Source organism: Heliangelus exortis, chromosome 6 (genome assembly GCF_036169615.1).
Source record: "Heliangelus exortis chromosome 6, bHelExo1.hap1, whole genome shotgun sequence".
Taxonomy (NCBI): domain Eukaryota; kingdom Metazoa; phylum Chordata; class Aves; order Apodiformes; family Trochilidae; genus Heliangelus; species Heliangelus exortis.
The window spans coordinates 237,946-265,432 of NC_092427.1; the positions used below are offsets into that span (position 1 = coordinate 237,946).

Below are 27,487 nucleotides of genomic sequence, written 5' to 3' on the forward strand. Positions count from 1 at the left end.
TTGCCCTTTTACTTGTCTCTGCTGAGAAAAAATGGTCAGTTCCTGGTCTTTAATAGAATTTTTGCTTCTTTTGCCCTCTTGTTTGATTGAACATCTTGTTCAATGAAGTTCTGTTAGAATAATTCGTGCTTAACTAGAATTAAAAACACATCTGGGTGTCAGACAGTCTTGCATTCTAACACTACCACCACAACTGACTTCTTCATGCCTTTACTTTTCATCAGCTTTCTGGTTAAGTGTCTGGTTAGTATGGTTTCTGCCATACTAGACCTGCTACCAGTTTTCTGAAAAGTCAGAACAACTTCACTAGCTATACTACATACATAATTGCATTTTTTCAGCTTCTCTCCTAATTCAGTTGAACAGCTGGAAAAGTTAAGGTGTGCATTGAGACAAGCATCACTTCTCAGTTTGTCGTTGCCAATGTGTTGTTTTGCTCATTAGCAGCCAGTGTCTTCATTACTATTTCATTGAAGTTAAATTGACAGTAATTATTGTATTTGGATGGCAAGCTTGAATCGTGCACTTCCCATCATATATTTCCATAGGAAAATGCAGGGATTTAACCACTAGAAAAATGTGCTTTTCTTTGCTGACTTTATCTCTGGTTCATGTTTCAGTTTTGTTCTCACAAAGGAGAAGTTTTCCTGATGTTCTCTTCCTTTCTGAATAAAGTATGCTGGTCTTGATTTAGAGAATTTATTGATATGCTATGGAACACTTTCTTTCGAAGTACTGTCAATGATGCTCAATTAAGAACGCTCTGGTTGTGAGTGTGGTTTCATTTTTGTCTCTTGGTATCTCTTTGAAAAACACTGGGTGATATACAAGCTGCTGGAAATCAGAAGTTGTAGCGGTTCTAGACAACCAAGATTTCTTAGATTTACCAAACGTGTGCAAAGTGAGGGCTAAAGACTGAAATCAGGAACACCACAACCATGCTATTTGGTTTTGTAACTCTCTTTGAGCTTAGAACTTTGAAGTTAACCAGAATTTTTTATAGATTAATCAAATAGCATGCAGTCAGTTAACATGTACTGTGTCAGAATGCAAGATTGTACAGATTCGGACATGAAAGGTCATCCATTTTAGGAAATGGAATAATGGTACCTGGGTAAGGAGTCACTCTAGAATAAAGTGACTTGATTTTCGTCAAAAAATGTAGGTGTCATGATAAACTGCTTATTCTGCATGATTAGCTAAGCATTTATCTGGATGTGAAAATGGCAGTGATGTCAATTTTCTGATGGAAGAGCTGCGTTTGTTTAAAACTCCTTCACTTAAGCTGTTAATAGCGGGAAACTTCACACATTCACTCGCTCGCTGGTTTATCCTTCCTTCCCTGGTTGGAGCAGCAGTTGGTAGGACAGCCCCAGCCCGGCCCGGTGGCAGCCGGCGCGCTGCAGGCGAAGGCGCTGGGGACCTGTGGTGGCTGCAGTCCTGCAGCCCGGGCGGACACAGCCAGCGCTCGCAGACGACTGGCACAGAGCTGAACAGGAGATTCAGCAGCGCCCCAGAGCTCCTGTGCCCCCGGGTGACCTTTACAAGCTCCCTTCCTGCACCCCGCTTCCTTCCTCTCAGCCCACTCCACTTTCAGCCCGCCTCCCTCACAGGGGTCTTGTCCCACGGCCACAAAACGCACACAAACGGGGATGATGATGATGGATCTAGGCCACCACATCCGAAAAGGGGAAAGGCTTTGGACAAGAGTAACGGAGTAGAAACAACGCTCGCCGATGCTGCTTTGGTGAGGGGAAGAAGGAAGCTGCGCCCTCTCCCCCCGCGCTCCTGGCGCTGTTGGTGCAGCCCAGGCCCGGGGCGGGGCTCGCGCCGCACCATCCGCGGGCGGCGGAGGGAGTTGTGCGCGTGCGCAGCGACACCAGCCCGGGGGGCGCGCGGCGGGGCGGTCGCGTGTCGGGGTGGGGCCCGCGGGCCTCAGGAGGCGGTGAGGGGGATCAGGGCCTTCGGGGCCTCTTTCCCGCAGTACCCGGAGGAGGTTTAAGGAGGAGCCCTCTGGGTCTCGGCCCCAGGCCCGCCGTTACCTTCCGGGTGAGGCACCGGGCATCCTCTGGGCCGGCACGTCTGTACTGACAGCGGGAGCGGGGCTGTAAGGCCCAGAACCGCCGCGTCTCTTTCTGGGGTTACCAGAAGGTGGTAGTCCCTGGAGAAGGTACCGCTATGGAGCACTCATCTCTCTGGTGACAGATGATTAAGAGCCTCGTTATTCTGTCAGACACTTTATTGATACCCAAACCGTCATTCATACGTATGCTTTTCTGCTGTGAGCTCCCAAAAAACTTAGAAGAGCAAGATTAATGTCCCTTTTTCAGATTCATCATTCAGAAGTTAGCACTAATTAATCTGTTCAATTATTATAAAGAGTAAGAAAATTATTATAAATAGTGACAAAACTGGGTCAATCCTGAAGCTAAGATAGATTCAAGTTCCTAGATAAAAGTTTTAAATAAGGTGCCATGCCATATGCTGCCTGAAGGGATGTCGCTCTGCCCCGTGAATTCCTTTGTGTCTGTGCTTACACAGAGAAGAGAAGGCCCTGGGGAGACTTATAGCAGCCTTCCAGCACCAAGTCGAAGACAAAAAAATTCTTAGATGCAAAGTCTTCCTCTGCATGTGCACCCCTCCCCCAGGCAACATGTCCTGTTAAGGTAATATATTTGATCTGTGAAATAGGAGAAAAAAAGTCTTAACTGTTAAACTTTTTTTCAGATATTTTTTATTGAAGATAAAATGGTGACGTTAATTCACACTTTAGCAGATCATGGTGATGATGTCAACTGTTGTGCCTTCTCATCATCGTGCTTGGCCACTTGTTCCTTGGACAAAACAATTCGCGTTTATTCTTTAAACAACTTTGCTGAGCTTCCCTACTCGCCTTTGCGAGGCCATACGTATGCTGTGCACTGCTGCTGCTTCTCCCCGTCGGGACACCTTTTAGCCTCATGCTCAACAGATGGCACTACCGTGCTCTGGGACACCGGTGGTGGTGTGAGGCTGGCGGTGCTGGAGCAGCCTGGAAGCAGCCCCGTTCGTGTCTGCAGGTTTTCTCCAGGGTCCACGTACCTGGTGTCGGGGGCAGCCGATGGGAGCGTGGTTCTCTGGAACTTGCAGTCGTTGAAACTGTACAGGTGAGCACCAGGTATCTCTGTTTACAATGACAAGAATTAATTTAAGTGGTATGCTGTGATGTGTACTAAGTTTGCACATATACACCACTGATACAACAAAGAAACAAGCAGGATTTAGAAGAGCAAGAGATTATCATTATGAAAGGGAGAAGTGCTGATTTTTTTTTTTTTACAGAAGTTAAACAATAAACTCAAGAAGCTTTAATTTGTACCCAACTACCTTTCATCTGAATCCTGATTATTTTTTTTCAATTCACCAAAGCATCTTCATTGGTTTTGATTTAAAATTAGATCAGGATGCATTGCATGATGCATACATCTGGTTTCTAACAGTGGATCAAGTAGCTGTGGTATCTAATACAGAGTTTGTGGAGCCTGAGCCTGACTGTTCCTTGCATTTCATTCTACATGCTGGTTTTTATTTAATTATTTAATTGCAAAACTATTGAAAGTCCTTCCTTCCTAAGAAACTTGATACTAACCTAGCAATCAAGAGTTTGGGAACTGTTGACAGATGCTGAAACCCTACAGTTTAACACATAACAGTGACTGAAGGGGAACAGGAGCTGAGTTAGGGAAGTTTGACAGCATTTCACATGAATTTCTGATAAGCATTTGAAACAAAGCAGGTGAGCAGTTTTAGCATCATCTTCAAATGATGACATCTCTACATTTTCACTGAAGTTTTCATACCGGTTGTGTACTTAGATAAAACACTGTTTGGGTTTTAGAGCAACAATTATGAAACATCTCTGTAAAGTAAAGGAAGGATTTAAGAACGGGGGAGCATTGATTTGATGTTTCTCAGGATGAGGGAGTAGTCATTTCTAAAAGACAGTTTTGCTTGAATCCCCTGACAAATCAAAATTTTTGATTGTAGCTATCTGAAATGGTGTAAATCTGGAAATCTGTCCAAAAACAGAATTCTAATAGATTTTTTGCCACTGTATTGTTTGTAACACACACAGAAACACTGAAATTGTTGCTCTGTTTTTTTGAGGTGTTGCTGGTGGAGAGGTTATTTTTTTTTTTATTCAGAATGCTTCTTACTTACAGAGAAAACCACAGAAATAATAAAAAGTAATTTATTACAATTATATGTTATTAATATATGCAGTAATGTTTGGTTTAGACCTATATTCTTAGTTTCTTCGTTGTTGAATGGTGGATGTGTAATGCGTGTGAATGAGTGGGGAAACTGTAGTGTTATTTTAAGTAGAACTTATTCTAATTTGGTGTTTTTATTGTAAAGAAAAAAGAAAGAACTTGAATGTTCCAGTGTCCACTCCTTTTAGGAGTGACTTTAGGTTGACCCTGCTTCCTTCCCAAGGATTAATCACACTTCCTCATCTACTAGGAATTCTACTAGGAATTTTCTTCTAAGATTAGTTTTACAAAGTGCTTTGGCTAACTTAGAATACAAGAAATATTTTTTTCACATTGCTTTCTCTTATTTGCTAGGACTCTAAAATTATCCCTGTGCCATAAATCACAAAGTATTCTAGTGTGCTACAGCTTATCATGTGGGTTAGTGGGTCTTCTGTTTTGTCTTTAAAAACAGAATAGAGAAATTGTGGGAGTCCTCTTTTGCCCTGTTTGTTTACATGTAAATCTGTGTTATGATAGGTGTGTATTTGACTTTCACTTTTAAAGTTTATCCTGCCATAGGCTTTTAACTGCATTTTGCCTTTCAAGTAGAAAGTCTTCAGTTTGAAAATTATTTATCACTTGGTTAAAATTATTACTTTGAGAGCCATCTCACATTTTTCCTCCTGCAGTCAAAGAGCTGGTCCTGGTTCTTATGCTGGTTCTGTGCTTATTTTACATCTCTCTCTGCAGTTGGTGTGAGTTTCTCTTTTGGTGCTAAGTTCTGAAGTGCAAAACTTAGAATAGGTTGCCTGATTGTATCAGATTGCATTTTTGAGATTACATCTTCAGAACATTACTTATTCTAAATTCAAATCCCACGTACTCTTGCTTTCCAGATCTGGCAGTGTTAAAGATGGTTCTTTGGTGGCCTGTGCGTTTTCTCCTAATGGAAATTTTTTTGTCACTGGATCATCGTGTGGTGATTTAACCATCTGGGATGATAAAATGAGAAGCCTGTATAATGAAAAAGCACATGATCTTGGCGTTATGTGCTGTGATATTTCTTCACAGCCAATTTCTGGTCAGTTACTTGACTCATCAGGGGATGAACATGGAAAGAAAGTTATTTTACTTCTCTCTGGCTCTTTTTTGCATATTCCTTTTGTCATCAGTGCTAAAGATACAAGTGACATTGGGGAGACCTGATGTTTTAGAATATTTTAAGTATTCTTAAGTAAAAGATTTTTTTCAGGTTGATGGCAAGGAATGCATTAGGTCAACAAACAAGGTGATAAGCATACTTATGATAGCTTTGAGTAGCTAATTATCCTGTCAGGGTTTTAGAAAACATTTGGGCAGTGTCTATAAGTGAAGCCTATCTCCTGAAGCTAACAGGGGTGTTAGAAGATTCCCACTTTACTCTTTCATTCCACAAAGAGAGGACTGGAATGAGCAATACAGAGAACTGTATATTGGACTTTCTCAGTTGGAGGAATTTTGGGGAGCAGTGAGCCCAGAATCCCATGTGTCACACTAAGATGGGGTAATGTTCAAGTGTCTTCCAGCTCTTTTAGTTGACCTTGCTGTCCAAATTGTATTTCAATTTTGTCATTGTGTGCTTTCACAGTTGTAATTGGCAAGAAGTTGTTGGTTTTTTTTCAAATGAAATCTGATATTCTTTTATATTTGGATATTAAGAGCAAAGGAGCACACTGAAGATGAAACAGATCAGAGTGTAATTTCTACTGCTGAGTTTCCCATTGGGATTATTCAGTTGGTTTAAAAAAGTATGTTGCCAGTCCTTCTGATCCTTCAGTCTCCTGCCAAGATAGAGAGAAATAGGCAAGAAAGCAAGTATTTCCTATACTGTGGATTTTTTTAGCTGATTTATGATAATTCTTAATTTTATTTAAGCCATATGTCATTGAAAATCAACATTTTTCCTTTTTATATGTTGCTCTTTTTATGAGCAAGGATTGAAACTTTGGGGTTTACTGACAGAGTCAACACATTACAAAATCCATGCAAGTAGTACTTACCCAGTAAAAATAAAGATGTTTTGGCTTTCTTTACCTACTTAATTCAGAGCAAAACTAGAACCGGAGTTTCTGATTGGTTCTTTTTAGTTTAGACTGTGTGCAACAGATGTTTCTCCCTTAAAGTGAAGAAATTCCTCGAGAAATAAAGTTCAGTGAAACTACCCAGTGACATTGGTAGAAATTTGGTAGATATTGCTAAAATTTTTTCTGTGAAGCCCAGCAGAAGACAGTGTAGCCCTCCTCCGAGTTATCCTGATGAATTCTGCCTGTACAACACTGTCACAGCCCACTAACCAGTTGGCAGCTTGTAAAATATGGTCAGACTCTTAGCATCAAGACAGAGTTCTCATCTGTTTCCAGGTAACGTGGCTTGGCTACTGTTTTTGCAGTGTGACAGCTGATGCACACTGCTCATCTCTGTAGGACCAAGTCTTACACCGTAAAATCATAGCAAAAAATATGCATTTTGGTCCTTTACTGTTAACATATTTGAGCTCTGTCCTAAGTCTGACACAGTCATAGGTTGAAAGACAATATTGTTGCACTCTGTAGACAGAGGAATCAAATATTTACCATCAAGAAAATAGGATATGAACTCAGTTCTGGCTTTCATGTACTTTTCCAGGAAACAGTATAACAGTGATACCTGCTTATTACTTCTAATGGTTTTGGAACTTCTGCAATTATTTTTATTGATGCTTTTTGAAAGTAGTACTGAGATTAAGAAAATTTACCAAATTCCATTCTAAGAATGCTGTTGTAGTTTACTGGTATGCTGTTACTTTCAGTGCTTCTGATTCCCATTTATATATTTATTTGAATTTTATCAGATGGTGAGCATGGATGCAGATGCTTCCAGATGGCTTCTTGTGGTCAAGATAATCAGATCAAACTCTGGCTTATCTTCTTTGCAGATTTCTTAGGTGTGTATAGTGATTTTTTGATTCCTATTCCAGTGTCTCAAGTCTTTAGTCACAATTTACATCTAAGATCACATTTATACTGGTCTGTAAGGATGAATGTTGTATGTAGAGATTCACGTTTGATAATTTAAAACACTGTTAGACATGCTAAGACTACAGTGTAAAGATAGCAGAGATGTGAAGTTCTCTCTGATCTTTTATCCTGTTTTGTAAACAGTGTGTTAGAGAGTCTGATCTTTCGTGTGGCTTCACATTTCTAAAAGCAGCTTTTCTTACACCTTGCCAAATATGTCTATGTATAATAATTTATATTTTCTATTTTTAGGTGCTGAATTAAAATACAAATGCACACTGAGTGGACATTCTGCCCCAGTTCTGGCTTGTGCATTTTCATCTAATGGGCAGATGTTAGTTTCTGGGTAAGCAGTATCTTGTTTAATTTCATGCAGATAGCTGTCCACATTCACACTTCAATTCTGTAAAGCAGAAAGTGCAAGAGAGTCAGAGATTTCAAAATAGATTTCCAATAGTTAAGGAATAGTTTTGTGACCTCCAAAAGTACTGAAGTGTCTCTTTAGTTGTTTTGTGTCTTGTGAATGGCTGAGTTTGAAATCTAGGATGTGTTAAGCTCTGTTCTCTTGAGTGTTGTAATGAGGTTCATGATTTCCTGGTTTGGCCTTTCATGTGAACACTACAGCTTCTATGAAAAATACAAATCTATGCTGCAATATTACTGTCTCTTTGGGACACTGTTTAGGATTTCCTTCTCACTTAGGCATTAGCATAAAATGCTCACAAGAGCATTTTAGAAAGTTAAGTATCTTGAGATTTTTGCCTTTGATAAATTTAGCTGAAGCTAAAGTCCTCTAGCTGGCTTTGCAAATGAAAAAGTTTAAAAAATAAATAGAAGTGCTAAGAGTAGAATTATGGTTAGTCAGATTCTGTGCATCTGCTTTACTGCTTGCCAAGACACATAGGAGATGTGGTACACACAGTGGAGACCAGTGGGAGTGAGGACTGCTTTGCATAAGCACTGTGCAAATCCTCTACATCAAAAATTCTCAAGGAGATTTTTGTATTTTAACTACTGTTTTTTTGTATCATGCTGGAGATACCACTAGTCAGTGTTGTTTTAAAGTAGGTATGGGCTTAGATATCTAACCTTTCCATGAAGTCGTGTTCAGAAATCCATTTTTCCCTTCCTTTTCTGTGGAAAAGATTTTTTTTTCTTTCTCAATTAAAAATAGTTTCCTTTCTTCTCTCTGCATCATTTTAATGTCAATGTGCTGTGTTTTTTTTTTTAAAGGTCTGTGGACAAGAGTGTCATAATATATGAAACTGTGAGTATGGCATAGTGCAATATAATTCATTGGATGGTTGTCTTTAAATAGAAGCATTGCTTCTGCAGTATCTTAAAAGGAAGTATGAAATAAAAGAACCCATATAAACCCAAAATATATACTCTGCATTTCATATGGGCAGGGGAAAGGAGTTTGAGGAAAAATGTCTCTTGAGAATTGATTGGTCTTTCTTCTTATTTGAATTTCTTTGAGGGCTTTGTTGTTCTGATTTCTCAGTAGAGTATAATTCACTGAATTCCATACTTACCTGTTACCTTCATATTGAATTAGGAGTTTCTGTTATTCTAAATTGTCTTAGCTTCCAAAGCAAGGACCGTAGCTTTTGACATGAAATCAGAGATGATGATTTCATTTCAGTTACCTCCTCATTTTGGTAATTTCTAATCCTAAATTTCTTGAAGAAATGTTTTTATCCACATGAGCAACCAGCTGATATGGATGTAATTATTTCAGATGGTATTTTCGGCGTGGTTATGCGGGCAGTTCCAAGCTGGTTGATTGTTGCAGGGTAGCAGTGTGCCAGGGAATTGAGTTGGGGGCCTCCAAAAGGAAATTCAAGTTCCATTTCTGACTCTGCTGCTGATGGCTTTGGCAAGGTTGTGTTACTTCTTCTGTCATCTTCCAAGAAGCAATATTATTACTTATTTTGAAAGGAAGAATACACATACATAACATGTATGAACATAGTTTTTGTTCTTTAAGATTTGGAATCACAAATATTCTTTTACAGAATACTGGCAATACCCTTCACACTTTGTCTCAACATACCAGGTAAGAACTCAGTATGATTGTTCTGTTTTACTGTTAATACGTAAAAGAAATGAAAGACCTTCTTGTGAGTTTTCACACATTTATTTATACTTATAGGTATGTTACAACTTGTGCTTTTGCACCACATAGTCCCTTACTTGCCACAGGTTCAATGGACAAAACTGTGAACATATGGCAGTTTGACCTTGAGCAACCCTGTGCAGGTTGGTGTGTGAAGTATTTGTGATCTCTTCCTTAAATTTAAAGCACAATATTGTTGAACACCTTCTGAAGATGAAAAAAAAATCACTTGTTCTTAGATGCAGCTGGTTTGTAACCTCAGAATTATGTGCAGTTATTTAACTTATCTCTGAATTCACCTTATTACTATCCTACAGAGATATTCTGAAGACAAGGCATAGTAGAAGATACACTATTTTAATGTTATTTCTTCTTTTCTGATATTTGCCATTTCTTACTCTCTGGACAGCATTTAAAAGATCAGTATTTTTCCCAGAGTGTTGTAAGACTTTTTGGACAAGTATAATTGGCAAGGAATCAAACAGAAAATATGCTAATAAATGACATATTTGTCAACAAGAAATACAGCTTACCAGTTGTTTTAAGTGTAAAAACCAGGGTAATTAATGTTACATATAGATCAGTACCTGAAGTATGTGGAGCAAAGGTGCACTGATCTTTGTTCAAATCACAAGAGTAAGTCTGGACTTTGGTCTGCTTTTCTAAACTGTGAGACTTGGTTTCAGTGCCTGATGATGGTTTTCTTTCAGTTCAAATTTGACAGAGCTGTAGACATCTGATAAAGTCCTCTAAACTTTGAGAAAATTGCCCCCCTTCACTTCCTGCTCCCCCAGATATAGTGTATAATAAGAATTTATTTTATTAGATGTTGGGGAATGTGTAGTACTGAGACCATGGTGTTAGTTGCTGACACTGTTTTTAAAACTGGAGGTTTTTGTATTGTTTGTTGTCCGTGGGTTGTGTTTTGTTTTTTGTGGGTGGTGGAGGGTGTTGCTGGGGTTTAACTGTCTTCTAACTCTCCATTCCAAAGGAAGTTGTGTAGAAGCTGAATCTCAGGTGGCTGTTGAGGACTGGTCAGAGGACGATGTGTCAGCCTGGCTTTCTGCAGAAAACTTAGTAGACTTTGTTGAGCTTTTCAAAAAGAATAACATTGATGGCAAGGAACTACTGAATCTTACTAGAGAAAGTCTGACTAATGAATTAAAAATCGGTAAGAGCATGGAAATCCAAAGCTTTCAGCCTTGTATGTGTGAAATGTGTTTTTATTTTTTAAAAAGTAATTAGTTTATTGGGGTTTAAATTATTAAAATAAATATTAGGTTTAAAATATTTTATTTTACTAGGGTTAAATATATCTTCTTATTTGTAATACTTTACAGCAGGTGTAGTGTGTTGTAAGAGAGATGCCACTGCTCTGTTCTGCCAGTGTGCCGTGTCCTTGCAACACTGGTGTTTGTTTTACTCTTTGTTTCCATCACTCCACAAAGTTACTTTCAGCCAGCAGGAGAGACAGGCTGCAGTTGAGCCGTTCGTAGTGGTGTTTGCAGGGCTGTCTGCACCTTTCTATTAGAGGGAGGGTGAGGAGATGGAACTGTGTGTCCTGTAACACAACTGCTCATTAATGCAACACCTAACCTTGTTGCCTTGCCTGGCTGATGTCCACTTCTGCACCTTTTCAGAGTCTCTAGGCCTGCGCAGTAAAGTCCTTCAGAAAATTGAAGGGCTGAGGATGAAAATGACCTCTCTTCCTGTTACTGTCCCTGATGAGTTCTTATGTCCTATAACAAGGGAGCTTATGAAGGATCCTGTCATTGCAGCAGGTATGTCTTTAAATTACGTTGACCAAAATAAATAATTTAAAGATCGATGGGGGAACACAAAAATTCAGTTGCCTGCAGGGGCTCCAGGAAAGCTGGGGAGGAATTTTGAACAAAGGCCTGGAGTGATGGGATGATGAGGAAATCACTTTGAAGAGGGGAACTTGGGAGGGTGCTGAGCCCCTGGCCCAGGTTGCCCTGAGCAGCTGTGGCTGCCCCATCCCTGGCAGTGTTGAAAGGCCAGGTTGGATGGGGCTTGGAGCAGCCTGGGCTGGTGGGAGATGGAGTGGGACAGGATAATATTTAAGGCCCAATTGGAGATTCTCTTGTGCTTTTATTCTGTGAAATCCCTACAGTAGCAAAACAGTGTACAAGTGGTGCCTTTTCTAAAGAGCTCTACAGTGTGTGTCCAGTGTTGTCCCCACCCAGTGCTCACTGCTTCTCCTGCCTCTAGGGGAAGGCACCCAGCACAGGAAGAATTATTCAGGTAACAGCTACTTTATAGTCATCAGTGAACTGGCACAGGATACCTCTGCAGTGCTTTCTGAAACATCTTGTACTACTTTGCTGAATAAAGTATAATTTAAGAAGCTGAACCAAATTTTGATCTTATTACTGCTTTAGAATGTTTTATTGTGTTACATTTAATTACGTACTGTGAAACAAATAGGTACTAGTTTATCATAAAGATTTACAGACCGTTTAATTCTGTTTCTCAGCTTTCTTGTTTGGACAGAGATTCCCTTACATCTCTTTTAAATTTAAATAGCTAAAAATCTGCAGGGTAACCGTGCCCATGTACCTGTAGTAGAAGCTATTGATGGTGGTTTCTTTGCAGATGGCTATTCCTATGAAAGGGAAGCAATGGAACACTGGATCAGGACCAAAAGGTGCTCTAGTCCCATGACAAATCTCCCTCTCCACTCTCCTATGCTTACACCAAACAGGACACTAAAAATGGCTATCAGTCACTGGCTAGAGACTCAGCAGAAATAAAGGTAAGCCACTTGGATTTGCAGGTGTTTGTTTGTTAAAATCAAATTAAATTTTATGTAGCTAAGGGAAATAACTGTACCAGGAGCAACTGAAAGGAAAAAAATTGTTTCTATTCTCCTTTGTGGCTGACATTTAAACACTTGCTAGGAAGAAAACCTTCACTGTTGCAGGCTTCCAGAAAATTACTAAAAAACTTATGTAAGTTATTGATAATTTCACTTAGTGGTATTTCTGTTGAAGAAATGAAGTATTCTTTTTTTTCAAATAAAATCTTCCTTAAATTTTCACTACTACATTTATAAGTTTTGACAGATCAGTCTTTCAGATGGTAAGGAATAGCAAAATATGTAATACATATTTATTTTTCTCAATTACAAACCAGGACTGTGTCTTTGTTCCCTATTACTGAGCATGTAGTTGGGAGTGAGTTCCTGTGACCATCAGTGACTGCATCTCCTCCCACTGGTATATTAATAATCTTTATTTTGTATGGAAAAAATACAGTAGCTGTGCAAAAATAGGACAAGACTACAGGACAAGACTAATATAGGACTTGTAAAAATATCAAAGAAACAGTAAACAATAAATAAGCTAAAGCATAATGATGCAAACTCAAAAAAGCATTTGTAAAAATGGGTACAGCTGTTTACAATGTACATAGAACACTGTATACAAACAAGGTGTGAAAAGTGACTACATGAAGTTGACCACTCCAACCTGATTGCACTCATAGGAATGTCACTACATCTGTTTATTTTCAGAATCCTCTTGGCAATGTAAAGCCTTATTTCCTCCCTAAAACTTCACGGCTTCATCCTGTCATGTAACCACACACATACTTTTCCCCAGACTTTCATCTTCACTCCATCGATGTAATGAGTTTCCCATAAAAGCACTTACCATTGCTGTACCTTTTTCAGGATTAAACAATAAACATCTTGTTTTAAGATAGCACCCAAAGGTGATCAGATAAACTATATAAAGTGCGATTATTGTTAATATGCCATAATATTGTGTTCTTCAGTGCAGTAACCAATATGGTCAAAGCCTTTCAATACACATGCAAACGTCACTGTTTACTTTACTTGATGTCCTCTAGTTACTAAAAATAGTTATATTTACATGTCAAAACATGGCTGCTTATAGTTTACTCATACACAAATTACTTATGCTTCCTAAATGTACATCATGCAACCCAAATTAGATCCCACTAGAAAAATGATAAAATATTATCTTTGAATTTTTTTTTTAATCGCACACATATACAGATCTGAGCATTATGCAGCAGGTATCTTCCTTAACACTGTCTTGAGAAGTAAGCACTTATGCATTAAAGTAGGCACGCTTATTATATAAGTGCAAGATGTAATATAACCAAAAGCCAGTATGAAAGCTCTATGTAGAAGGAAAGTCCTAAAGGTAAAATGTAGTGGAAACGATCTCTCCCTGCTTGTGGTCCTGGTTTGATGGACTGCTGATCCTAACTGACTCTTTCTACACAAATTTGCACTTCCAGTTACTGCAACTGCCCTGGGATGGTAGGAACAGTTCAAAGTGGTTGTACCCCATTAACTACTGGCTGACACAGACAGCTTACTCAGACTCACAGGGGACCAGCCAGTCAGTGTTTTGTATAGAAGCAATTCCCTATGGTGTTAGGAGCTAAGTTTTACAACCCTGTAAATAATATACAAACCAACATCTATACATTTGATTCAATGAATGATCGCTTTGGTTTTGCAGATGTGACATGACTTAGATGGGCCTCCTTATTGGGGTGAGACTGCTGTTTTGATACTGCCTCTGGGTGTAAACGTGAAGCATGTTTGGGTGCTCTGTTGTCTTGACAGTGGGTGGGTATTTGGCACTTCAGCTCCTCACAGTCTTTAGCCTGTACACCATTCTGGCTGCTGTCTCCTGGGGCAGCACTCATAGAGGGAATTTTAGTTTGATAGTGTTTGGCTGAGAACTGCTCAAAATTTGAGGACTGAATGCCCCCAGAAGCAACAGCTGATGATCCATCCAATGCTTGAGAGTGCCACGTCCGGCTGGATTGAGAGTTCTGCTGCTGAAACCTTGCAGTCTTATCCATGATTCCCATGAACGGGGTGTTGCGAGGTCTGTGTTCAGCCACCGTGCCCTGAACTTGGTTAATGTTGCTCTCCTTGAGTCGGATGTCAGGGCCTTGCCCCTTGATGCTCTCTGAGAAACTACTGGGTGAAGTTAGGCTGCTGTTTGAGCTGGCAAGAATCATGCTACTGGATGGAGAACTAGAAGAGGCACCACTGGTTATGGGACTTTGCTGCCATGGCTCGCTGAAATTCACCTGAGCAGGGGCTGTGAACCTGTCAGCAGTTTTAGCTTTAATTGCAAGAGAATGGGCAGAGATATTCTCACTGTGCTGTGACACAAACTTCTCATTGCACAGTTCAGAACCAGGACCCATGGGAGCACTTCCAGGTGACAAGGAGCTCATCCCATCCGAATGTGCTATTTTAGAGTGCTGGGCAGGCAAGGGACTCTGAGGAAGATGCTGAAAAGGTGACTGTATCTTTGTATTGCTCTGACTGCTCCCCATTTTTGAACCAGGCTGGATGGAGCTCAGGTGCTGATTAGTTTTTACGATCTGTGCCTGCTTTGTTGGCTGCATGATCAAGCCTGGCTCTCTCAGGTATTTGTTGCCTGTTCTGCTCTGGGGGGACACAGGTCTCACTTTCTGCTGAACGCCTTCTTGAAGGGTCCTGCTGTACGGTGAAGCAGCCAAGGAACGCTGCAGCCTTTGTGGAGAGGACACAGATTCATCAGGGTGTGACAAGTCATCCTCTCTGTCCTGAAGATCAAAGTTACCACTCACACCTTGCGTAATGCCCTCCTCCTCATTATCAGAGTTGTTAATTTGCTGTGGCAGTTGTGAAGATGGATGCTTCTGTTGCTGTGTTTTCTGGAACTGTTTGCATTCCTCTTCAACTCGAGCCAGGAGACGTTTTATCTCTTGACTGCTAGGGCAGAGCTGTGTGGCTTCACGTAAGTCAGCAAGGGCAGCAAGTAGCTTTCTGTTTAGGGGGGAAAAAAGAAAATTAAATAAAAGCCTGTGGCAGAGATGAATCTCAGCATTGCCTAATACTAATCCACACCCCCAACCTTCAAATAAACATTCTCATTTGCTGTCTCCTGCTGCAGGTGGTGATAATGTAAGAACTGGATGTTCTCCAAACAAGGGAATTCTTTCCTACAATGGAAGTGCAGGCCCAGCCCTAAACCCTTCCCCTTGGATGGCCACAGCTTTTTCTGGAGGGCAGCAGAGCTCTGCTGGTAGCACCAGGAACTGGCACTTTGATAAGCCCTTCACTGTTATCTTCAGAGCAGCCAACTGGAACTTGGCCTCATGACCATGTATTGTTCTGCTTAGAAAAGACCTGGCAAACCAAAATGGCACCCCTGCCTATATAGTTCCAATGATGCCTCGACTATTTTGGTATTTTTTCAGCTTGGTAAGATGGTTCCTCCTCTCTCCCCTTGTTTTTGTCTGGAGCTACTAATGATTCCACATTATCCTGTCCTGTAAAGTACCTGTTTTTTCTTGGTAATAATTAATGGTTCACTGGAGTTTGGTTGATGCTGAAGACATCCTGTTGAGTGGAGTAGCAGTCCCATTCACGCTTACACTTAATAAAAATAATCCCTCTTATCATTATGTTACTTTCTGCCTAATAATTACCTAAATGAGTTCTCAGTATTGCTTTTTGTGTCTGGTTGGCTTTAGCTGATACAGAGACCGAATAAAGTACAACAGGAAAATAACTTTTTCTTTGCAGATTACAAATACAAGTAGCAGGAAAGAGTTATTGACAGTATAGGAAGTTAAAAAAATAATCTGTGCAGCCATGCAGAGATTCAGGCAGTACCTGCTGTTCCTCTTGGCTCTTGCTCTGGCATAATAGGCTTCATAAGAATTGGGTTTCAGATCCAGTGCTTTGGTAGCAAACTCTTCAGCCATACCGAAGTCCTAAACAAACGCCTCATTATATACTGACAGTATAAGAAAGACTTCAGAAAGACAGAGGACAGACCTCATCTTGCCAACCTGGCATCTCCTGTCCCAGGGAACCAGCAGCTCTTCATTCCAAAATCACTGGATTATGTAAGGGCAGCTGTAGTAGACAAACACCACCCCACCCCAGCCACATGCCCTGACGTTACAAACTGCCTCCATTTGCTGGCACAACAAACCAGTAACAGGATCCAGTGAAAAGGATTCTAAAGCAGCAAAAATAAACACCCAAGTACAAACCCAGTAACACAGGGGCCTAGAAGCCTGAGAATTTCTGATGCCAAAGAGACAACAAATGAACAGCAAGAGCTTACATTTGTTTTTCGGCGACATCGTGATAAATTTAGGTATAATGAAACTCTCAGCTCATTGAATGCTTTCATTTCTTCTCCAAATCCTTCCCTTGGAAACTTCCTCAAGGCATACTGGTAGCGCTGTGCTGCTTCCTTCATTTTACCTTTCTACAAATTTAGGGAAAAAAGAGGCTTTTCACAGACTCTTAATATAGCAATACTCTTGAAAAAAAAGTACATTTGTATTTGACATCTACCAACAGGTGCTCTTCAAGTAGAAAACACAGAGCCAGATTTTTTTGAAAAAAAAAATAAGCATGTACAATATGAATGACAATTGCACACAGACAGAATAACTTCATGTTAACTGGAGTTCGTGTTTTTCTCTGAATTCTTACTGTTAATGGTATTTCACCAGGATAATATTTGCATTAATAATTGTGGGTTTTTTGTTTTTTTTTTTAACCAAGTCCAATACCTGATGACATAGGATTTGAGACAGTTTTGCTAAAAACACTGAAATCCTCCTAATATGTTAAGAAAAGCAAGTATTTCAGCTGACTGATAAAGAAGTCTCTTTGGTATTTTGTACATTAGCTTCATAAATAGGGCATGCTTTTTATTATTTAATTCACTACTATTATCTTCTAGGTTGAAAGATGTCCCATGCTTAAAGGTTGGGCACACATCTAAAGCTCTACACCCATTTCAGGATCTATAAACTTGACAAATTATCCTGTACAGAATCTGGGATAATCCAGGCAGGTTCACCCTGATTCATGACAGCAAAGACTCAAGGGTCTCTGTTCTGTACTAAAGCCACCTGATATAGAACAAACATCAAAGATAAGGTGGCAGATGTTTGAGGGCCCTTATAAAAAAATCCTTACAAATTACCAGTGATTCTTTCCCAGGGCTCTCCAGATTTCTCAGTCTCGTTTCCACCATTAGGGAATGTGCAAGTACACATGGTGTTTGAACAGAAAAGAAGGCATAAAGAATTTTAATCAACCCTCAAACAGAAGTGCAATTATAATGTTCTGCTATCAGGGAAAAAAAAAAAAACCAACAAAACAAACCACTACCTACTTTGTACAGTATATTTCCTTCTTCCATCAGCTTCTGCAGCAGAATAAGGAGAATATCAGGTTTTGAGGTGGCCATTGCCCATGCTGCATTTCCTGCAAGTTAAATTTTAAAGATCTCTGACAAAAGGGAAGAAACTGTGCTTCTGGTATCTCTTCACACTGCAAAACCTAATCCTGCTCCAGTAGATATTCCACCTGCATGAACTATGATGATGATTTATTGTTGTTATTACATGTATCTGAAATACATATATACCCATACTTGCCACCTGCCACCCCACACAGGTAGCAGAAAGATAGTAAATGGTCCAATTCATTTCACCTTGATCTAAAGCCAGCACAGGGCAGTGTGACAGTCACAGTAAAAATCAGGCCTAAGTAAGGACCTGTGGTTGACCATACTTAGTACCCCCCCCAAAATAAACAGTATGTAAAGGTACTACAGATTCAATAATTATCTTGTACACATCTGCACCACACATTTGCCTGCTGATAATACATGGTTGGGACATACATTTTTTTGACCACCCTTTGAAAAAATGTACAATTCTCTAATTTATTAAAAGAATGTTATTAAATTGAAAACTTCTTAATATGAATTGTTAACAGTGTCAGCATTAAGTATCACTAACAGGGTAATCAGAATTTTCTTGTTTAAGAGTAACCATGGGCTGACTCCTCCAGACTTCCTCACCAGCATAATACCAAGGGCATTTCCTCACATCTGGAGTGAGTGTCTGCCTTTAAGAGCAAAGGACCAACTCCTGCATCTACAAACCATGCAGCCTGCAAAAACCACTGCGGTTTTCAATACTTATTTTTTTACTCTACTCTCTAGAAATTACAGTAATCACAGCAGAGCAGATGTTCAGTTGTTTCTCTTCAGTATGGGGTGGGTCTATTAACCTAGTACAGGATGGGTCTACTAACCTAGTTTGGCTCCTTTCCTCAGCAGTGTCACCACCACTGTGGTGTTGCGGCACCCGATGGCTCTGTCCAGGGGCCTCATGCCACTGTGGTCAACATGTTCAATCATTGCTCCTTTCTCTACCAAATACTGCACCTGGGACAAGAAACAAAACAAGCCCTGTAATGTTGTGTTTGGCAGGGGAGGCAGAACAGTTAAATATTTAAGCTACCACCTAATTTTGCTTGCAGACACCGAGCATTCCTTCCAGAGTATGCTGGAGCCATTTTAAATCCATGTCACTGAACCCACTGAAGACAACACAGCATGGAACTACCACCCAACTGAGTCTGCAGTTCAGGAATTAAACAACAACAACAAAACCCAAAAACAACAAAAAAGCCCACACCCCAAATTCCTGGAAGTGCCCTTGTCAGAAAAACAATGAGACCCCCACATTCTGCTTGTTTCCTCCTTTGTGTCCTGCACTCTAGTGAGCAGAGCAACCCGAGCACCAGGGCAGCAAGATCAGAGGAACACAGATGAAGCAGTGCAGGCCCCTGGCTTCAGCTTGGAGGGTGCCATATACAAATACTGTGTCTTTATAAATACATAAAGAAATACAATAGGCAGAAAACACACAGACTGCTATCGTGTAATGTGAGAGATTTAAAACACTCCAGTTAACAGTATAAACACAAGTTACGAGCCAAGTTTTTCCATACAAACACATTTGTAATTTTACCCATTTCTTACCTACTTATGACAGCAGTCTAGTGCTGCAGTTTAAATGCAACAGATGTAAAATGCAGCAAGTGCAGTTAAGAACGTTTAAGAAAGCAAAGTTAAGTGTGCTAGACACCATCAGCTTTCAGCAAGCATTCACCAAGATTCCTGAGCAACAGAGCTATTCCAGTAACTGTCCATCACCAATAACAAAAAATGATTGATATGGGAGATGACAGTGGTGGCAGGTTTGATGTGAGCTCTTTCATGTAACCATTGCTTACCCAAACGTGACTGGCACCAATATGGGAAGAAGCATTAACAGTTCTTTCCACCACAGGCCCCAAAGGCCCAAAGCTGCTGGCCTGCTGAGTGCTCTCTTAATTAGCAGTATTCCACCTTTGCCTGTGGAGATTTCCCTTCTATTTTGTTTGGCAATATTTTTGCTAAAAAATGTTTTTTGACATCTTTTTAATTTATTTTGGCATTATCAAAATTCAATACATGCTTAGTTTCTTTACTGTTCTACTTACAATATCAGCATCTCCATAAAAAGCTGCCAGGTCTAGGGGTGTTCGACCATTTTTGTCTGTCTGATCAGTTGTTGCACCTTTCTCAACTAGGTACTGAACCACTTCCCTGTGGCCTTTCAGACATGCCCAGCTCAAAGCTGTCAGTCCTTCTTTGTCCAGAGATGAAATATTGGCACCTATAAAAGGAAAATAAACATTGTTATGAAGATGTCCTGTTTAATAAGCAAAATGACCTAACCCACACGGATACAGGGTCTGGTACAGAGGTGCAGCCTTGTACCACTATTTTCTACCTTCTGAAAGCAGAAATTCCACAGTGCTCAAATGTCCTTCACAAGAAGCCACCATAAGTGGAGTTCGGCCTTGCTTGTCACTTAAGTTCACATCAGAGCCATGCTCCACTAGAAGCTTAGCAATCTGTAACCAAAAACAGCAATTTAAAAATAAATCGTTGGATTTAAATTTAAGCCATAATAGCACAATCTTCTTTAAAGAACAGAACTAAAGTGTTATTTATAGCCATTGTTTGAGCTGTGCAGAATTCTTCAGTCTTAGCTGTGTGTTTCTCAGGGCCTTCTCCTGACAGGAGTAGACAGCTAGAGGAAGGCTCCTGATTCTACAGGCTCTCTCTCCATCAATGCAAAAGCAGTTACAGAGGATCTGAAATTCTTGGCCTGGGAAATATCTTAACTCTCATGTATTTTTCAGGTGTATTACAATTAAGATTGTCATGCAGCCGATGCACTTTCAAATCCTTTTTTTCTCTTGAAGTAACTTTAAAAAAAGTGAGTTTCTGAACACATCCCTTTGAAGTAGATGCTAATGCATGTTAGAAAATTTACACTCATTTGCTACAGGACCAGAGATGGGAGGAATCAAAGACTGCTTCCCAGGGGGATCCATTTAATTCCTGAAGGTGTGTCAGACCTGCCAGTGTCCCTGCCGTACTGCGCAGAAAAGCGGAGGGATCCCCCTACGGTTTGGTCTTGTTACAGCTGCTCCATGTTCAAGAATTAATTCACACACTTCCAGTTTTCCTCTTCCTGCAGCAGCTGTCAGGGCTACAAGAAAGCATTTTCATCAGCATTGTCTCTTACCTGTTTTACCACATCTTCTGAGACATGCACACTATCCCTCAATTTTTTCAGCTGCTCTGTAAGATTTTCATAACTATTTTCAGACTCAGACAAATTAGTCAGAAGCAGGTTAAGTCAATAACCCACAAGCATTCTCTTTAACAAAAGATTCTCAAAGATAACAACGGTATCACGTGCATAGCTTGAGGGTTAAAAGCAATTTTCATGAAGGTTTTGGATAAACCCAACAGCCTGAGGCAGTTCTAGTGCCTTTGTCATTTATGTTTTTTGGTTTTTTCGTGACAGGGAAGGTTCACCCCTTTCTGTCAGGCCCTTCCCACAGGTGAGGTGTAGTGAAATGAGGCAACCAGGTGCCACTAATTACCAGGTAGTGGGCATGAGCTTGTGTTAAGCCCACCTGTGCCTGATTAGGGCGGGCCCCAACTGCCCAGGAGCAGGATTAGGGGGCCAATAAAAGGTGAGGCCTGGAGCCCAATCTCAGCTCATTCCTGAGCAACCCAGCAGAGAGGTCACTGGGATCTGGGGCAGTAGCACTGACCAGGTAAGACAATCCTGAGGGCAACAGATTCAGAGCACTGTTTGTGCACTTCTGCTGGGACACCTGTTGGACCTCAGAGCACCGTGCCCTAAGAGAGGATGGTAACAGTTCTGGGGTTAAACAAAGGAGCTGCAGCCCACGGGTAGGGAAGAACTGTTCACTGGATCCCGAGCAGGGATGTATTACAAACATCAGGTACTCAGATCTCTGCACCAGCACCCTGTTGCTCTGCTCACTTCCCTCCCTCTGCAGCTCTGCTTTAAGGCCATACACATCACAGACTTTGCCCCCCTCTCCTGCAGCTCGTTGTACTTCTTGTTTTCAATGTGACAGTCACTGAAGCTTGATAATAGAATATTTTACCCATCATGATTTTCCCCTCCTCTTCCATTTTGCTCGCATCAATTTACTCCATGTTTTAAATGGAGCTTAGAAATGAAATGTTTTTTTTTGGTGTTTGTGTTGAAGCTACTGCTTAGAAAATGGGTTCCTGTGCTACCTTCTGCAAGAATTAAAGGAGTTGCCCCTCCATATTCTAAAGCATAATACCATCTATTTCCCAACAAGTAATAGATCAAATTATGAATTTCTTGTTAATATTTTTTTTTAGTATTTTCAAAAATGATAAATTAATATTTTAAAAAATTTCTGGTGGATGCCAAAAGCAAGTGAAATAACACTGCAAGGAGTAAATTCATTATTTTTTTTAACAACAGAATCTAACCCATTTATTCTTCTCTCACTGATATTTCACTGTGTTAAAGTGACATCACCTGTTTAGATCTCAATAGAAAGTGTTATAAATATCAACAATCTATCGTGTTAAAGAACTTACATTAAGTAGAAATTTCAATACAAAACACACCAACAAGAAAATACTAAAGGAAAGCCAATTCAGAAACACATCTGTTTTGTGGAATTCAATGGATTTGCAGTAAGGGTTTTGTAAAGAGCATTTGCTTCTCCAGTTCACGAGGAGGCTCCTGACAGTCACTAAACTTGGCTGCCTTCCCACCTGCTTGTGCAATCTCAGCTGCTTAAATATAATCAAGATGCTACTTATATGGTAAAAGAGGAAAACTTTCATCTGCAGGCTGCACCCTTTACACTCTGTCTCTAATCAAACATTTGGCATTTCCCATACACACAGAGGCAAATCTTTGCACCCAGTGCCTGATAAGAACAAATGAGGCAACCGCCCAGCATTTCCTGCAAACAAAAGAGATCTTAAAAAGCCCCCAAAAAACTCTCAAGCAGATAATCCTACCAAATTGTAGATGATATGAAGCTTGAACCACTCTATTTCCACAGGCAATTTTCAATTTAATTGGAAAGTAATTTAGAGGAAGTTTACTATGAAATAGCTTTTCTTTTCAAAACAGGACAAGTAGATTTGGTAAGTTAAAAATGCAGTACTTACAAAATGCCTTCTATTACTAAAGCTGGTATTTTATGACATAAAATTAAATTTCAATAATTAAAATTAGGAATTCTTACTTCTTAAATGAGCAACTCTAGCTAGGCAAAATATGAAAAAAGAAATACCTGTTTCTCCCCACAAGTCATCAGTGTCATTGATGTCTATTTCATGGTCCTTTTCAATTGTCAGGATGTAACAAACCACCTGTCAGAAACAGCAGAGATGCAGGGAGTCACAAAAGCCATCAGCTGCTACTTGCCAGTAGGTAAAAGATTCACAAGTGTGAGTGCTTCCCTCTTAATGCATATGAACCTAAGAGAATTAATATTCTTCCTAATACATCAAAACAATGTATGGATTTTGGCAAGACCTGGTGATGACTGAAGGTTTCTGAAAGCAGATTAAGAGAAAGCCCAGTGTCCTTCTGTTAATTGGTGCAGGGTGCTTTACTTGATTATGATTTAATGAGCTCCTAAGTGACCTACATCTACCAGAATCATCAAGACACAATGATTAAAAAAGGCATCCCAGTTCAGCAAGGAAATTCCCTATTGTCTAAAACAAAGGTTAAAAGAGAATATTTGCATTTTTCCTTTTACATTCTTTGTATCTTAGCTGATTTTCTAAATTTCTTCACAGAATGGTTTAACTATACCCTGTTAATTGCTAAATGCTAATTTATAAACTTCAGTTACAAATTAAGTTTTGTTAGGGAAATCTATGGTTTGTAACCACCTTCTAGTATAAGATTATTAAATTAAACCTTTAATGGCTATTTTAAACAGATTTTTTCTAAAGGGGGGAACAGTCACTAAGATAGCAGCAAGGAGGTAAGAGAACAGAATCACACTAACAAGAGTTTTTGATGCTACAGGAAAAAGGAAAGTTAAGAAAGGAGAAGATATATATATACAGGTGTTTTCAGGCTATATGAGAAATACTGTATACAACATATGGAAAATGCTAAAGTTTGAAATTTTAGAATGGAATTTAAATTTCATTACTTTTTTTCTAAGAATCAAGATTCTTATTGTCCTAAAAATAGGAAAAGATGGACTTTTTTAGACAAGTGTATGTATATGCAATTAACATTATCTGTTTTGTTGATAGGAATGTGACTGCTTTCACTGAATCACTGGGCAGCAAGCAAGAACTTCCATGAGAGTGAAGGTATTACCCATTAATTCAAGTTAATCATAGTTCAGAATAATTAAATTTACTATGTGAGACAGTGATGGCTTACCTATCATAAAATAAATTAATTGCACACAGACATTTCTATGTTTGAATCATGTAAACAACTTTAGAGAGCAGACTCTTGATCTTATAGCAATAAAAATATATTTTAAAGTAGTAAATTTTGAAATGATTTTTATTTAAGACAATTTAAGTTTCCATTTTTGACACCAGTTATAATGAATACACCAAAAATCCCATCAGCCTCGTGCTATCTTTATTCAAGCATCTTTACTTACCAATTCATTTTGTATCAAAGATCTATCTTCCCAATGAAAAGAAGACACACTTGTAGTACCTAAATATCTAAAGTATCTTGAGTATTTTAACTTTTTCCTTTCACCATTCCTTTTACTGAGTAGTACTATAATGCTGACAAACACTTGTATCATACACATGGATACAGCCCCAAATTTCTGTCTTTAATGACATCAAGCTGAAGTAAGCTGATGTCTGTCACCTGATGTGTGCATCAGCTTAAAAAGTTAAGCGTGAGCAACTATGTACAATATACAATTTGTTATACTATGAAAATAAAATAAAATTCACCTGAAAGTAGAAACGTATTAGGGTGGATCACTGATACAGAATATCATCACTACTACTAGAAATTCAGGACAACTGCCAGGAAAAGAAAGGAAAAAGCAGACAGAAATATTGCATATAAAGAAATCCTGAAGCCCATAGTATATTATTACATTTGTAACAGGTGCTAAGAATGCAAACTAGTTTAAATATAAGAAGCTTTAAAAGTTCTGCTTTCTAAACCTCATAAAAATTGCTGCAATCACTGTTCTACAATTCTGATAAATTCAAACAAAATAACTGAACTCTCAACTTACCTGACAGTGTCCCATACTGGAAGCTGCTGTTAGGGCTTGCTGCAGTGCCTGGCTTTTTCTTAGGGAATTTTTTTCTTGGGAAGGAGTCATCCAAACAACCTTGAGCAAGTACTCAAGGATATCACAATGCCCTCTCAGTGCACTATGGACCAAAGCACACTGGCCTTTTTTGTCTAAGTAGTCAGCCTGCATAGGGAAAAAAAAAAAAAAAAAAAAGGTCAAAGTTAAGAAGTGCAGTGCAAGGCATGCAGAGGGGGAGCTTCTGAGCACTGCAACAGAGAAAACTTCACTCCTGCCTTCCAGATCTGGGGAACTACAGGCCAAACAGCCTCACCTTCGTTGCTGGGAAGGTGAGGAATGGAAATGGAAAAACTAATCCATTTCCCAACACATGAAGGACAAGGTGGTGATCAGAAATAGTCAGCAGGAGTTTACAAAGGGGCAATCATGCTTAGCCAAACCTGAAAGCCTTCTACAGTGAGGTGGGGACTGCCTGGGTGGATGAGTCCTGTACATGTTGCCTACCTTCACTTCAGTAAGGCTTCTGACACTGTCTCCTGTAACACTGTCATGGACAAGGGTACAGGACAGTGAGCTGGACCCAAAATTGTCTGAACAGATGGACCAAAGGGTTGTGATCAGTGGCACACAGAAAATGCTTCATGGATGTCTGTGTAGATGCTCTGGACTCCCCAGTAGCCCCACCCCAAGTCTACCTGTGTTAATTATACACATGCAATCAACGACTGTTTTCTTAGGCCTTTGCATGGTTCTTTTTTTGGCTACAAACATGGCACTCTTCATGCATCAGCTCACCTTTGCACCTCTTTTGCACAGCAGTGAAACTATGTTCATGTGACCTGCAGCAGCTGCATAACTAAGTGCTGTCATCCCATTTTCTGAAGTTCCATCAATAGCAGCTCCAAATTCCAGTAGAAGAGTGACTACTTCTTCATGTCCAAGGTGTGACTGAACACATAGCACTGGAGCATTATTTAGGACTTCGGTTCTATAATTCACATTTGCTCCTGCCAAGATCAGAAGCCGACTCACCTAAAATTCCATTTAAACAAAACAGTATTTTCTCAGATTTTATTAAGAGACTTTGACATCTTGATTCAGGTACTCATGTTACTTCCTCTTCCAGATGGCACATTTTATTGGCAGGCATCAACTTTATCACTTATATAGCAATTTTTAAGTTTACAACCATCTGTTAACAAATAGATTATTGTGTTAGAGAACCAGGTACTCCTAACAGAAGTCACCACTCCCCTGAAACTCACTCCTTTCTCACCACAATTTCATTTGTGCAACTTGCTAGTGCACTGCAGATTTCTGTATCTGACTCCATGAAGAGAGAACAAGAGTGCATAAAAACCAATGTCAGAAAAATTAACAGATCGTATGTGTTTGTGTCCATGAGCACACAATTCCCTTGATACTTCCCAGATGAGACAGCATGGCTGAAGCCTGCCCAGTAAATCAGGTGGTACATCTGATCCCTGAAAATGCATCCACACACTTAGGTCTGATACAGAGTGAGGCTACACCAGGGTGAAGCTCTTCTTTCCATCAAAACTATCAGGACAATTGGAATTTAACAACAGCTTTAAAAAACGTACATGAAGACTTGTTAAAAAGGAGTTGAGTTACTTTATCTGGAAGGGCTACATTAATTTCAACATTCACCAACAGCAACTGTCAAAGCACTGAGTGAACACAAATGCTTATTTTCTTACCTTCACGTTAGGAGTATAGAGGTTTCTCAGAGAAGCCAGAGCTGCAGACAGTCCATCAGTACTATAACCAATCCACAAGGCTTGAAGATGACTGGAAGAAATTCCAGTCCTTTTACTGAGGCCCTAGCAGAAACAATACAAGAAATCTCTAAAGGATTAGAAATACTATTTTACATCTACATCTCATCAGCATAGAGACATACCAATTTTGTCCATTAGCACTACCAAGTATTTTGCCTAAGCTTCTAACACATTTATTAAAGCAACTCAGAGGAGAGTCATATGGATAGATCATGAAATCTATTAAGCTCCAAGTTTACCTTAAAAATGTGAGCTTTAAGTATATGATGACCAAGTTCCATAGTTTGTTGGCGGTTTAACTTTCCCTCTTGTCGAGAAAACATGAAAGCCAGCAGAGCATGCCCATTCCTAGTGAAAAGGATTGAGAGAGAACTGCTTTTATACCTATTCTTTCAGTAAATATATTAACACACCTGCACGCCTGTCATGATAGTTCAGCTTTCTCTGCCAGACTACTGAAACATACCATTATATCTAAACAAAATTATTTCCATAACAAAAACAATGCCAGAGAAAAAAGGCAAATTTAAAAATTGTAACACACTCCTACTGGTTCTTTACTGTCACATCACAAGAGGCCCACATCAGAACCAATGCAGCTTTGGACCTCAATTTGCATCCTGCTCCTCTTTGTTTTGTTTCATCCTGCAGTCAGAAACTCCAGGTGCCTCACATAAAACCCCATTCTTTTGGAAGTAGATGTGAATCATTTTGAAATTTGAAATAAAATGTGTATTTGGGAATTTTGTATCTATATTTTGCTATTTTAA

At 39.6% G+C, this 27,487-nt stretch overlaps 2 protein-coding genes across 19 annotated transcripts in view; one reads left to right on the forward strand and one right to left on the reverse strand.

Annotated features, from left to right (window-relative positions):
• Positions 1-1,936: 1,936 nt before the first annotated feature.
• Positions 1,937-21,975, forward strand: WDSUB1 (WD repeat, sterile alpha motif and U-box domain containing 1). Of its 6 annotated transcripts, none has more exons than XM_071746280.1 (13): positions 1,938-2,170; positions 2,728-3,146; positions 5,132-5,316; positions 7,105-7,197; positions 7,523-7,616; positions 8,504-8,537; positions 9,289-9,329; positions 9,426-9,532; positions 10,381-10,560; positions 11,030-11,170; positions 12,006-12,165; positions 21,144-21,185; positions 21,494-21,628. In XM_071746280.1, exons 2-11 carry the CDS (start codon positions 2,749-2,751, stop codon positions 12,161-12,163), a joined length of 1,431 nt encoding a protein of 476 aa, XP_071602381.1. In that variant the 5' UTR covers positions 1,938-2,170; positions 2,728-2,748; the 3' UTR covers positions 12,164-12,165; positions 21,144-21,185; positions 21,494-21,628. The 6 variants fall into 6 exon arrangements, with proteins under 6 accessions (XP_071602382.1, XP_071602381.1, XP_071602380.1 ...); XM_071746284.1 differs by having other exon boundaries at positions 1,958-2,049; positions 21,494-21,975; XM_071746281.1 differs by lacking the exons at positions 21,144-21,185; positions 21,494-21,628 and having other exon boundaries at positions 1,937-2,107; positions 12,006-15,857.
• TANC1 (tetratricopeptide repeat, ankyrin repeat and coiled-coil containing 1) overlaps positions 12,627-27,487 on the reverse strand; it is a 64,375-nt gene continuing 49,514 nt past the window's right edge. For all 13 annotated transcript variants that reach the window (XM_071746275.1, XM_071746267.1, XM_071746273.1 and 10 more), the window contains 13 exons: positions 26,957-27,065; positions 26,637-26,759; positions 25,711-25,947; positions 24,895-25,080; positions 22,942-23,020; positions 20,689-20,822; positions 20,055-20,178; positions 19,762-19,937; positions 18,526-18,658; positions 17,597-17,688; positions 16,529-16,675; positions 16,069-16,169; positions 12,627-15,216 (listed from right to left, as the gene is read on the reverse strand). In XM_071746275.1, coding sequence (XP_071602376.1) covers positions 13,866-15,216; positions 16,069-16,169; positions 16,529-16,675; positions 17,597-17,688; positions 18,526-18,658; positions 19,762-19,937; positions 20,055-20,178; positions 20,689-20,822; positions 22,942-23,020; positions 24,895-25,080; positions 25,711-25,947; positions 26,637-26,759; positions 26,957-27,065 — 2,992 coding nt within the window. In that variant the 3' untranslated portion in view covers positions 12,627-13,865. The remainder of the gene's footprint in view (positions 15,217-16,068; positions 16,170-16,528; positions 16,676-17,596; positions 17,689-18,525; positions 18,659-19,761; positions 19,938-20,054; positions 20,179-20,688; positions 20,823-22,941; positions 23,021-24,894; positions 25,081-25,710; positions 25,948-26,636; positions 26,760-26,956; positions 27,066-27,487) is intronic.

Bases quoted from the DNA above. Each gene is read 5' to 3' on its own strand.
- WDSUB1 (XM_071746281.1), top strand. From the start codon at position 2,749: ATGGTGACGTTAATTCACACTTTAGCAGATCATGGTGATGATGTCAAC. The intron at 3,147-5,131 runs GTGAGCACCAGG...CTTGCTTTCCAG, and splicing joins CAGTCGTTGAAACTGTACAG to ATCTGGCAGTGTTAAAGATG. The intron at 11,171-12,005 runs GTATGTCTTTAA...GTTTCTTTGCAG, and splicing joins GGATCCTGTCATTGCAGCAG to ATGGCTATTCCTATGAAAGG.